This window comes from Camelina sativa, chromosome 10, assembly GCF_000633955.1.
Source record: "Camelina sativa cultivar DH55 chromosome 10, Cs, whole genome shotgun sequence".
Classification (NCBI taxonomy): Eukaryota; Viridiplantae; Streptophyta; class Magnoliopsida; order Brassicales; family Brassicaceae; genus Camelina; species Camelina sativa.
The window spans coordinates 1,491,620-1,502,911 of NC_025694.1; the positions used below are offsets into that span (position 1 = coordinate 1,491,620).

Below are 11,292 nucleotides of genomic sequence, written 5' to 3' on the forward strand. Positions count from 1 at the left end.
CTCGCCGGAGATGACGGCGGCGCAAAGATCTGTACCGGCGCCGTTTTTAAGCAAAACGTATCAGCTAGTAGATGATCATAACACGGACGACGTCGTGTCATGGAACGAAGACGGAACAGCTTTCGTGGTGTGGAAGACAGCTGAGTTTGCCAAAGATCTTCTTCCTCAATACTTCAAACATAATAATTTCTCAAGCTTCATTCGTCAGCTCAACACTTACGTGAGTTTCATTTTTTTTACATGTATTGCTTCCTTCAATTAAAACTCGTTTGGTGAAATTGAATCATTCTTTGGTTGTTGTTGGTTGGCCAATTTCGTAATTTTTCGAAAATTTGGGGGGTTGGTGAGAAAAGTTTCTAGAAGCTCAGAACACTTATTTGTTTTGTTCTGTTTTTTTTTGTAGGGGTTTCGGAAAACAGTACCGGATAAATGGGAATTCGCGAACGATTATTTCCGGAGAGGAGGAGAGGATCTGTTGTCGGATATACGACGGCGTAAGGCGGTGATCGCTGGGAAATGTGTCGTTGCTGGTGGTGGTAGTACGCCGTCGGAGTCAAACTCGGGTGGTGGTGGGGGTGATGATCACGGGTCAAGCTCAACGTCATCACCAGGTTCGTCTAAGAATCCTGGTTCCGTAGAGAACATGGTTGCTGATTTATCAGGAGAGAACGAGAAGCTGAAACGCGAGAACAACAGTTTAAGCTCGGAGCTAGCGGCGGCGAAGAAGCAGAGGGATGAGCTGGTGACGTTCTTGACTGATCATCTCAAAGTAAAACCTGAGAAGATCGATCAGATGATCAAAGGAGGAGGGAAGTTCAAACCGGTGCTGGAGTCTGACGAAGAAGAGAGTAGTGATTGCGAAGGCTGTGACAACGGAGGAGGAGCGGATGAGGGGGTAGGTGAAGGGTTGAAATTGTTTGGGGTGTGGTTGAAAGGAGAGAGAAAGAAGAGGGGCCGGGATGAAAATAATTATGTGGTCGGTGGGTCCCATATGACGGAAGTAAAGAAGAACGTGGACTTTCACGCGCCGTTGTGGAAAAGCAGCAAAGTCTGCAACTAAAACAAAACAAGTGTTTCGAAGACTGTTCAAACCAGCGTGTGACACGTCATCGACGACAGAAGAAAGGAAAAAACATGATTTTCTCCTAAGGGAAAAAAAGTTCGTTTTTATTATTTTTAAATGGTTTTTTTTTTTAAAGTGAACGAAGAAGAAGAAGAAGATCCAGAAGGATCAAACGCAAATACAAGAATTTTCATGTATCCTATATTGTATAAGGATTTATTAGTGTATTTAAAATATATTTATATAATAAGACAGATGTTGAAATTTTTTAGTGGTGGGTGTTTTTGGTTTATTTTATTTCTTGAGATCCCTTTTTCTAATGTGTAAAATGCATGGGGACTGACTAGATTCTTGTACTTTGGTTGGAAACTTGAAATAGGAAGAAATTTTTAGTTTTCCTCTTTTATTTTTTTGATTTGTTTTCTTGCAAGTAGTAGGTGGTTTCCGTGTTTTTACGTAATCCGTTGAATATTTTCAATTCAAATTGTTAGGAAAATAAAGTCACATAAACACTGTAGCAGTTCTTTAATTACAAAAAAAAAGCTATTGCAACAAAATGCTATGAAGTTAGTAAAAACTAAAAAGGGTTCCAAAGATTGATAATCATATCACTACTAAACTAAAGAGGAGAAAACCCAATAATGTACCGAATTAATAAAGAGAAAAATATTTCAACTGGCTCTACAATAAATAAAATTATTAATCTGTATAAGCAAATTCATAATTAGTTATATATATATATTTATATATTGAGATAGATAACAAAATAGTAGATAAAGATATAGTATATTCTAAATTTTGTTTTTATGCCCAGTTAAGTCCCTATTGGCCAAGACTTACATCACTTGATTGAGTAGAAGAAGATGTATCACTCTACCAAGTACCAGCTCAGTAAACACAACTTTCATTTATTTATCATCATCATTTTATTTTATTTATTTTGTCGTCTATTACAATTTAAATCTTTGATCTAGTTATATAGTATTATTACCATCTCATTTATATACGCATTACTTAGTTATATATCAAATGATGATGACAAAAATACAAAAACACTATTAAACTACAGACTTGGTTAAAAAATGAAACTTTTCTTTACCAAAAGTATAAAAGTAAAAATATCAAGTGTAGTAGTATAAAATAAGAAGTCTTATAATTTAATCATAGCCACACATATAAAGAGATGTCGATGATATTTTGCAGCAACACTCTCTACTCTTCATCTCTCTCGCCGTTAACTCCAACTCGAACAAACCCATCGCGATTCTCAAACAAACGCAGAGTTCGAGCTCAATCCCAGTCCATGGACGATCATCTCCACCGGAAATTCATGAAGTTCCCGTACGTGTCACCCACGCGCAGGCAGCTTATGGTTGATCTCATGTCGACTCTCGAGGATCGCCTCCAATCGCATCTCCTTCCCTGTAGCCTCCCACCTGATGTACGAAACTTCAAGAACCCTAACGGTTCCGCCGAAGCATCTATTCATATCAGATCCGGTGATAAATCATCTCCGGTAACGATTCCCCTGTTTTTTTTGGTTATTAGATTTCAAAATCGAAATTGATTGTTTTGCATGTTTGGTTTAAGTATAGAATCAGACTTCAATTTTGATGTAAACCTAACCCTAAAAAAAAAAAAACCCTTTTCGAGTAATGAAATAACTATGGTGATCTGATATGATGATGTGAATCTTAGGGAAAGTTTTGATTCTTTTTGTTTGTTCAGATTGATTTTGTTATAGGAAGTTGGATACATTGCAAGATCCCAACAGGAGCATCTCTCAACATAACAAGCATCTCTGCATTCTTAAACTCTTCAACAAAAGCTCCAAACTTTTTACTCGAACTAATACAGAGCAGTCCCACGTCGCTCGTGCTCATCCTTGACCTCCCACACCGTAAAGACCTCGTTCTTCACCCTGATTATCTCAAGGAGTATTACCAAGACACTTCTCTTGATTCTCATCGCCAGTCTCTACTTAAGCTACCTCAAGTCAAACCCTACGTGTCTCCTTCTCTTTTTATCCGTTCTGCTGTCTCTCCCACTGCTTCCATGCTTCAAATCGATGCCGAGGAAGAAGAAAAGTTGGAGGAGATCTTGGGAGACCATGTTAGTCCAGCTGCTAAGGAGGTTCTCCGGGTTTGGTTGGAGCGTTGTGCCGCCAAGGAAGACGAAGAGGATGGGATAGTGATTGGGGAAGAAGAGAGAATGGCGTTAGAGAAGAGAGACAAAAGCTTTAGAAAGAAGAGCGTAGAGGAAGATTTGGATTTGCAGTTTCCGAGAATCTTTGGAGAAGAAGTTTCCTCCCGTGTCGTACACGCTATCAAAGAAGCTTTCGGTGTTCTCTAGTCTCGTGTCATTAGAACATTAGCTAATGTTCTCTTTGTACTAGTAGTAGTATATGGATTATTCTATTAAGCAGGAAACAAAAACGTGCAAAACTAAAAGTCTTTAAGCTAATCGCTTTCAAACGAGTTAAATAACCAGACAGATCATCTCCAACCAATCTCGTCATCTCATGCATCATCATAAATCGAATTCACAAAGTCATCCATTTAAATCTTTTTTGTCTGATCAGATCATACTTTTCCTTCCTGCACAAGATATGGTTAGTGTCTTCATCCTTTTCAATAACAGTTAAGGTTCTTCTGATTACTCTGTTTATCGGTTCTGTTTTCTGTTTCTTCCGGCAGGCGAACTACATGTCCCAAGCAGCACAACTAAGAAGAGGTCTAAAGCCTAAAGGGAAGAATTATGGGTTGACTAATCAGAAGAGACGAGAGATCAGAGAAATCTTTGATCTTTTCGATATAGACGGTTCAGGTAAACTATATAGTAAACCGATCCTTTATCCGATTTACACTTGTTTAGTTTAAATCAGAAGCACATGACTTAGTGCATCATTTCATATGTAGGTAGCATCGATGCTCGCGAGCTCAACGTTGCTATGAGGTCAGCTGCAAATATTCTTTCTTTTAAAGTTAATTTCTTCAAGTTCTTGTTTATATAGTAGTTCTAAAAGCTTATCATCTGATTACAGGTCTCTCGGATTTGAGATGAATAATGAGGTTTGTTCAATTTGTTTAACATGGTTGGCAATATTTACTTAGTCCTCTGTTCAAATTTCTCGGTTCAGATCAATCGGTTTATTTTCATTTTGTTTATAGTATTTTGTTGTTATTGGTGATAGCAAATAAACGAGTTGATGGCAGAAGTAGATAAAAACCAAAGTGGAGCCATAGATTTCGACGAATTTGTGTATATGATGACAACAAAATTCGGTGAACGAGACTCCATAGACGAATTGTCTAAGGCGTTTAAGATCATTGACTATGACAATAATGTGACTAAATCTGAACCTTTTTTTCTATATTTTTGATTGGATTAATTTCATTGTGTTTGACTTGACAACTTTTGGAATAATTTTTAGGGGAAGATTTCACCTCGTGATATAAAGGTGATGGCTAAAGAATTGGGAGAAAATTTCACAGATAATGATATAGAAGAGATGATTGAAGAAGCAGATCGTGACAGTAAGTAGTGAAAACATATAATCGTTTTATTTTCGCATATATGTTGTTAGTAATTTACCAGTTCTATAGTTAATGTCATTTGCCTTAAACTTATGCAGAAGATGGAGAAGTCAATTTGGAGGAGTTCATGAAGATGATGAGGAGAACTTCTTATGGCTAACAGTTGGACGATATAAGTTAATCATTACTTCGACTTATATGATAATAAGAAAATGTTTGATTTGTTGTTTGGTCGTATAAAAAATGCATAGTTGTATATAAATAACAGTGTAATCAGATGCATTATTGTGAATACAACAAAAAAATTGTATTTAGATAAACATGTTTTTATATATGCCATGTTTATTATGTGTAATAATCATCATACATGATAGTATGATACATAACACGAACATTCAAACTACTTTCATGAAATTTTAAAACGACGACGTTAAGAGGGTAAAGTAATAAACTTGGTAAAACATCAAAACGACTGCGTTTGGGTGTTTACTCTCCAACTTCGTCTCCGTTGGTGTTTTGAGGAGCCGCCGTGACCTGTTTTTGTTGGGAGCGGAACCTTCTCCGGCGAATCGATCAATTTGGGAAATTCTGATCCTGAGGTTATGGAATCCATGGAAGCAGCTCCATCTCCTCCTTTTCAATCTCCCTCTCGTTCCAGGTCTCGCTTCTCAATCTCACTAAGTTTTAAGGTTTATCTCATACCTTATGCAGCAAAATTCTCAATCTCAATTTTTGTTTTTTTTTTTCGCAGTCAACAACAGTTGCATTTCTACCTCGCCGTGGATCGTCCCCAATTCAAAATGGTATGTGAACATTTTCAAAATCTTCCTTTTAATTTCTTCACTATACAAACAGACTAAATCGATACTAGAAATCTGAAATTTTGGGGTGGGGAGGGAACAGGAGACAGTAGTGGAATTGTTGGGGGTTTTAGGTCGTCGTACATGGCTTCCCATTGTAGTTTGTTGCAGCTCTCGTGATGAACTTGACGCACTCTGCTCTTCTTTATCCACCCTTCCTTACATTTCATTAGCCGCTTTGGTATATCTCTCTTCTTTCTCTTTCACTTTTCCATTGTTTCGTACATTGCATTGACTTCGTCGATTCTTAGTGTTGTTCTGTATCTGTGGAATTCTAATGTTCTTGATTGAAAAAGACCCTTCTTGTTGAATCTTTTGATTTTCACATTAGATCATCTTTCATTGATTTCGGGTTCTTAGTGTGTTCTGTATCTGTAAAGATCCAATCTTCTTGTTCATCATGATTATGTTCGATTCAACATTAGATTATCATCTTACGTGTTCTTCCCCTTGATAATGTATATCTTCAACATCTATTGAGTTTACAGTACAGCGATCTGGCAGAGAGAGAACGAGCTATGGTTATAGAGAAATTCAGGCAAGCAACAATCAACTGGAACCAGCAACTTAGCTCTGTAGTAGAAGAAGGTTTGGACGAGAGTGAAACTGGTAAAGAAGAGAATAAATCTCATTTGGTTGTTGTGGCCGATGTTTGTCTTCCGTTACTCTCATCTGGAGAATCTCCTCTTTCCGCACGCGTTCTTATAAACTATGAGCTTCCTACAAAGAAGGTTTGGTATTTTTGGTATAAGTTTCTTTCTTTTTGGTTAAGAGACTTCTCTCATTTCCCTTTCGTTGTTTGTTACAAAAACATGTTTCAGGAAACATATTCAAGGCGTATAACAACTTGCTTAGCTCCAGGTTCTTTTTCTCAAAACAAACTACTTTTGTTACTTATCAACAATGGCATTTTAACATTTGATGCTTTCTCTTTAGGTGGTATTGTCATAAACATGGTTGTTGGAGGTGAAGTCACGACTCTCAAAAGCCTCGAAGAAAGCAGCGGCATTATCATCGCAGAGATGCCAATCAATGTATATAGTAGAATCAATTAGTGGCAAAGCAAGAAACTTTCTGCTGCTTTCTCTCTTATCTTTTGATTTAATGGCTTCACATGTGCTTTCATTTTGCAGATTTCTGAAATCTTGTAACATTGCCATGGATACCGTCTTTAACAACTCTTGAACTTCTCAAATTACGGGGTTACGGGACTTCTCAAGAGAAACCATTAGTCTGTGACAAGGCAGAGAGAAGTTGTCTCTCTCTCTCTCTCTCTCTCTGCTGCACCTTTAGCTCTATTGAGTTGATCACCTTTGTCTAAAACGCTGCGTTTTGACAGTTTAATCTATCATGCAAGAAAAACCGAACATTTGGATAAAGGCAGAAGCTACCTACATACGTGATTGTCATTACAGTTGAATCACGGTTATTATGTAACTATCAAATTTATAATCTTGTCAGATTTGTTTTATACGTGTTAGTTTCTATAAAGGCTAGCATTTAGACTCCATCTATGGCTCGTGTTTGGTACAATTATTGCATGCGCATTAACATATATATCCAGACAGCTTTCATCTATCAACTGTCACTATATATTATTTCTAGAAATTTCGTTGCAAATTCATCCAAAATAAAAATAAAATCATAGTTGATGTCTTCACATAAATTATTTTGAGGTATTGTCGATAGAGAAATTATTTTCTTTTTATCTTGTTACGTTTTACAGATATGTTTAGCGTCTTTTGGTGGCTTATCTAATCTCATACGAAAAAGTAGAATGAGACTCTTCAATATGTTTTACAGATGAAGACTTCAATAAAATATACTCTTGTTACACAAGTATTGGGTACGTTTTTTTTAATAACACGTTTTTGTTTTGATCAAAATCAAAATCACTACAATTATACGTTTTTCAAAGAAGTTTTTGGTATAAAAACCAGTTTCGCAACACGTGTATGTGATTGCAACTGTTGTTGTAATGTGCAATGCTTATCGGTATAAAATTTTCGACGATTTTTCAAAATTTCTTGTAGGTCTTTTAGAAGGCCTAAACGAAGCAAGTTTTTTTTTTTTCCTATTAACAAACTTTTTGTTTTTTTTTTTTGACTTTGACAATGAGTCAGCAATACCTTCTGATCCTCTCAACTGCTAATTTACATATTATTATTACTTTTCCTTATGTTTCCGAAACAATCAATTGTTTAATACTAAAACATTGTTCGTCACATATATACACGGTTTTCAGTAGTTGAATACATTTTTTTAAAGAAAAATCAACGATTTTAATTTTAAGCATGCGACATGTATAGAGAAGAAAACGTGATATATTTTTGTTCATACATGAAAATTTTGTGTTTGGACTTTGGATTGAGGATCTAATTACTAATTAGCATGAAAAATACGGACAGCATCTTTAACTATAAATGAATTCATATCCGTTTAAATTGATCTTTAAATGGAAGCGTATGTATAAAAATAATAATGAATGCAACAATCCAATATTTTATAGGAGAGGCGATATTGCTGTCTAAATCACGATAGATTGCTTGGCACGCCATGTGTAATATCTGCAACCAAATAGTTTTTCAATGACGTAATTACACACGTATTACCACTTTTTCTTCAAACAATTTTCTCCTATCCTATCATCAACTAGTTTATTGATTCATGTAACCCTCCAAATAATAATCTCTCTCTGAATAATTCTGTAATGGGACTAATTGGGTTCTCGGCGTTTTGAGTCTCTTCGTTTCTTGTCATCATCTCCTTTGTCTTTTTTTTTTTTATATATGATTCCATCTCTTTCGTAGACTTGTACAACACGCCCTTCTCTCTCTCTCTCTCTGTAATTTTTTCCACATCTATAAAAATTTGTCAAAATTGACCCCAAAATATCTGAGCTTTTTCTTCTTTTCTTGTTCTGCTTTACAGAAGACTATGGCTGTCGTCACTAACCTAGGAAGCTGTCTGAAGATTTCGTACGTCATATTTGCCTTCTGTTCTGCTTTCTTTCTCGGTGCTCTCAAAGGTTCACTTTTGTTTTTGGCTCTGTTTTTCTCTGCCTCTAAGATTGATCCTTGATGATACGATCGATCTTTTCACAAATCTCTTAAACAAAGTTTGAATTTTTTTAATTTCCTATGCAGGTTTGATCGTAGGTCCGATTGCTGGTTTAACATTAATAGTAGGAAATGTTGGAGTGATTCTTGGTTTGTTCCCTGCACATGTTATTTGGACTATTTATGCTGTTGCAAAGTAAACAAATTTTCAACTCCCTTTCTCAAATTTTTTACCAGCGATTGGTTCTTTGGTTGATTCTGGTCTTCTTTGTGTTTCTCTAAATTGCAGGACAGATAGATTTGACATTCCTCTGAAACTAGCAATCTTAGTGGCACTTCCTGCATTGTTTGGGATATGGTTAGCTCTCAGTATAGCTATTAGTGTTCTTGTTGGTGTTGGCTATGGATTCTTCACTCCCTGGATCTCTGCTTTTGAAGCATTTAGACAAGACAATGTATCCAACAAGTTCTTCCACTGTCTTGTGGTATTTTCAATAAACTTCCCCACTACAGTTTGTTTTCATTCTCTTAGTCAGTTACTAGTGAATCATATCACTAGACTCTGTTTATTCTTTATTATTAGGATGGAACTTGGGGAACCATCAAAGGAAGTTGTACTGTGGTTACAGATTTCGGGGATTTTTGTTACCATTCTTATCCGCTTTACTTAAAGGAGTTGCGTGAATCCCCCGCCTCAGATGAGCTTCAAACTCTTAGGTAAAAATACATAACTTTTGTTGCAAAGAGTTGTTGCTGGTTCTTGTGTAATTGATCTTGTTGTCTCTTCTTGCAGCTTGATTCATGTTCCTGGATGCATAATTGTAGGGATAATAGGATTAGTCATTGATATCCCTCTTTTTACCGCAATCGCAGTTGTTAAAAGCCCTTACCTTCTGCTTAAAGGCTGGTACCGTCTAGCTCAAGACGCCATTAATCGTGAAGGACCTTTCCTTGAGATAGCTTGTATACCAGTTGCTGGTCTGACAATACTGTTATGGCCTATTATTGTCATCGGATTTGTTTTGACCACCATCTTCTCCAGTATCTTTGTCGGTTTGTATGGAGCAGTTGTTGTATTCCAGGTAACATTATGATCATATTAACCAAATGATCCAAGACAAGTTTCATCTTTGTTTCACTGTTGAATCTTTTTTATAATGTTCAGGAAAGGTCATTCAGAAGAGGAGTCTCTTATGTGATTGCAGTAGTTGGAGAATTTGATGAGTACACAAATGATTGGCTTTACCTTAGAGAAGGAACTATCTTCCCAAAGTATGTCTCTTATCAATCTTTTTACATTCGTTTTCTTCTGCTCCAATGTTTCTAACACCGGGAGATTGTAATCTGCAACACACAGGCCAAGATATCGGATGAGAAGAGTATCGTTTTCAAGTGAAGTATCTGTGATTGTTCACCCTTCAAATCTAAGCAGAGTCAATAGTTCCGGTTCTGCAGATGCTCCAGCGATGCTAGTACCAAGCCTAGTTCACTCTGTATCAGTAAGAGAAGCAATCCAAGAAGTGAGAATGGTTCAGGTATATGTCAAAAGTTTCAGTCTAGATTCCGAAAGTCACAATATCTACAGAGTTTTGAATGTTTAAAATTGCACTACCAGATTTGGGAGCATATGATGGGGTGGTTTGAGATGCAAGGCAGAGAGCTACTAGATGCGGGAGTGGTAACACCAGTTGATCTCTATGAGTCTTTAAAGGGAAGACAAGGAAACGAATCATCAATTATTAATGTTGGGCTTCCTTCTTACGCTTTGCTGCATACATTGCTTAGCTCTATTAAAGCTGGTGCTCATGGTGTGCTTCTGCTTGATGGCTCGGAAGTAACTCATTTGAATAGACCACAAGACAAGTTCTTGGACTGGATCTTTAATCCAATTATGGTATTGAAAGATCAGATTCGAGCGATTAAACTTGGAGAAAGTGAAGTTAGGTACTTGGAGAAAGTTGTTCTCTTTGGAAACCATGAACAACGCATGGAAGCTTGGGATAATCGCGGTGACCCGCCTCAAGAAAACGTTCGAGCTGCTCAAATCCAAGGAATCAGCAGAAGGTAAAAGATTCAAAACTTTTTTCTCGTACATTGATGAAAGACTAACCTTTATGGCTTCTTTAATTCTGTGATCTTCTGTGTTGTAGGATGATGGGAATGGTACGGAGCGTATCTAAGCTTCCTACTTATAGGAGAAGGTTCAGGCAAGTGGTTAAGGCTCTAATAACTTATTATTTAGAGAAGCAAGGCTTGAATCGAACCGGTTCCATGAGCTCTGGAGATTTCATCGAAGAGATCTAACCTAAGGAGCAATAAATTGTTGTAATTAAGTTGTGTTTTTGATATATTGAAATACTAACAAGGTGTAAAAAGAGTATGTATAGAAGTTGCTAAAATTTAGGATTCAAGAAAACAGAGCTTTTTTTTCTAAATGATTTCAGAAATTGAGAGAAAGAGAATACAAAATCTTACAGTGATGCTGATGTAGAGGAGGAGGTTTGAATGTGATGACAGCTTCCGACCACTCAATCTTGCCGCTAATCTCAACTCTCTCATTGCATCTCCTTAAAGAGATCTCTGCACACCAAATCTCCAATTTCTCAGGACCAAACACGTCCCAAAAGAGTAACATGTTAGGACCAGAGTTACTAAGTTTGTGCCCCGGAAGCAATCTGTCAAGTTCATTAGTCAATCCATGCCACACCCTCTTCCTTTTGCATGACTTCCAATGATCTGCAAACTCTGACATCCTCCCACCATAGTTGACTAGC

At 36.8% G+C, this 11,292-nt stretch overlaps 5 protein-coding genes across 6 annotated transcripts in view; all 5 read left to right on the forward strand.

Moving 5' to 3' along the window:
* LOC104716414 (heat stress transcription factor B-1-like) lies at nt 1–1,334 on the forward strand (the record flags this gene model as incomplete). Its single annotated transcript, XM_010433788.1, is given in 2 exon segments — nt 1–220; nt 404–1,334. Coding segments are annotated over 2 exon segments (867 nt in total). The 3' UTR covers nt 1,061–1,334.
* On the forward strand, nt 2,210–3,556 carry LOC104716415 (red chlorophyll catabolite reductase, chloroplastic-like). The gene is made up of 2 exons (XM_010433789.1): nt 2,210–2,579; nt 2,792–3,556. Exons 1-2 carry the CDS (start codon nt 2,247–2,249, stop codon nt 3,413–3,415), a joined length of 957 nt encoding a protein of 318 aa, XP_010432091.1. The 5' UTR covers nt 2,210–2,246; the 3' UTR covers nt 3,416–3,556.
* On the forward strand, nt 3,568–4,938 carry LOC104716417 (calcium-binding protein CML19). Its single transcript, XM_010433791.2, has 7 exons — nt 3,568–3,674; nt 3,760–3,889; nt 3,982–4,018; nt 4,107–4,134; nt 4,257–4,409; nt 4,497–4,599; nt 4,698–4,938. Exons 1-7 carry the CDS (start codon nt 3,585–3,587, stop codon nt 4,757–4,759), a joined length of 603 nt encoding a protein of 200 aa, XP_010432093.1. The 5' UTR covers nt 3,568–3,584; the 3' UTR covers nt 4,760–4,938.
* Nucleotides 5,071–6,969, forward strand: LOC104716416 (eukaryotic initiation factor 4A-I). The gene is made up of 7 exons (XM_010433790.2): nt 5,071–5,257; nt 5,351–5,402; nt 5,503–5,640; nt 5,948–6,190; nt 6,281–6,320; nt 6,396–6,493; nt 6,593–6,969. Exons 1-7 carry the CDS (start codon nt 5,202–5,204, stop codon nt 6,608–6,610), a joined length of 645 nt encoding a protein of 214 aa, XP_010432092.1. The 5' UTR covers nt 5,071–5,201; the 3' UTR covers nt 6,611–6,969.
* The window catches only part of LOC104716418 (uncharacterized membrane protein At3g27390-like), a 6,312-nt gene continuing 3,109 nt past the window's right edge, over nt 8,090–11,292 (forward strand). The window contains exons 1-10 of one of the 2 annotated variants that reach the window (XM_010433792.2): nt 8,091–8,273; nt 8,391–8,487; nt 8,606–8,714; nt 8,808–9,003; nt 9,102–9,235; nt 9,312–9,600; nt 9,684–9,790; nt 9,876–10,053; nt 10,134–10,582; nt 10,669–11,045. In XM_010433792.2, coding sequence (XP_010432094.1) covers nt 8,397–8,487; nt 8,606–8,714; nt 8,808–9,003; nt 9,102–9,235; nt 9,312–9,600; nt 9,684–9,790; nt 9,876–10,053; nt 10,134–10,582; nt 10,669–10,822 — 1,707 coding nt within the window. In that variant the 5' untranslated portion in view covers nt 8,091–8,273; nt 8,391–8,396 and the 3' untranslated portion in view covers nt 10,823–11,045. Of the gene's footprint in view, nt 8,488–8,605; nt 8,715–8,807; nt 9,004–9,101; nt 9,236–9,311; nt 9,601–9,683; nt 9,791–9,875; nt 10,054–10,133; nt 10,583–10,668; nt 11,046–11,292 lie in introns of those variants that run through there. The other variant, XM_019230827.1, reaches the window with a different exon arrangement.

What these genes read in the sequence shown, in the direction of transcription:
- LOC104716415 (XM_010433789.1), top strand. Translation starts at nt 2,247, where the DNA reads ATGTCGATGATATTTTGCAGCAACACTCTCTACTCTTCATCTCTCTCG. An exon ending in CCGGTGATAAATCATCTCCG is followed by an intron (nt 2,580 to 2,791) that starts GTAACGATTCCC and finishes TTGTTTGTTCAG; the next exon opens with ATTGATTTTGTTATAGGAAG.
- LOC104716417 (XM_010433791.2), top strand. Translation starts at nt 3,585, where the DNA reads ATGCATCATCATAAATCGAATTCACAAAGTCATCCATTTAAATCTTTT. An exon ending in GAGCTCAACGTTGCTATGAG is followed by an intron (nt 4,019 to 4,106) that starts GTCAGCTGCAAA and finishes ATCTGATTACAG; the next exon opens with GTCTCTCGGATTTGAGATGA. An exon ending in GATTTGAGATGAATAATGAG is followed by an intron (nt 4,135 to 4,256) that starts GTTTGTTCAATT and finishes TATTGGTGATAG; the next exon opens with CAAATAAACGAGTTGATGGC.
- LOC104716416 (XM_010433790.2), top strand. Translation starts at nt 5,202, where the DNA reads ATGGAATCCATGGAAGCAGCTCCATCTCCTCCTTTTCAATCTCCCTCT. An exon ending in ATCGTCCCCAATTCAAAATG is followed by an intron (nt 5,403 to 5,502) that starts GTATGTGAACAT and finishes GGGAGGGAACAG; the next exon opens with GAGACAGTAGTGGAATTGTT. An exon ending in ATGAGCTTCCTACAAAGAAG is followed by an intron (nt 6,191 to 6,280) that starts GTTTGGTATTTT and finishes AACATGTTTCAG; the next exon opens with GAAACATATTCAAGGCGTAT.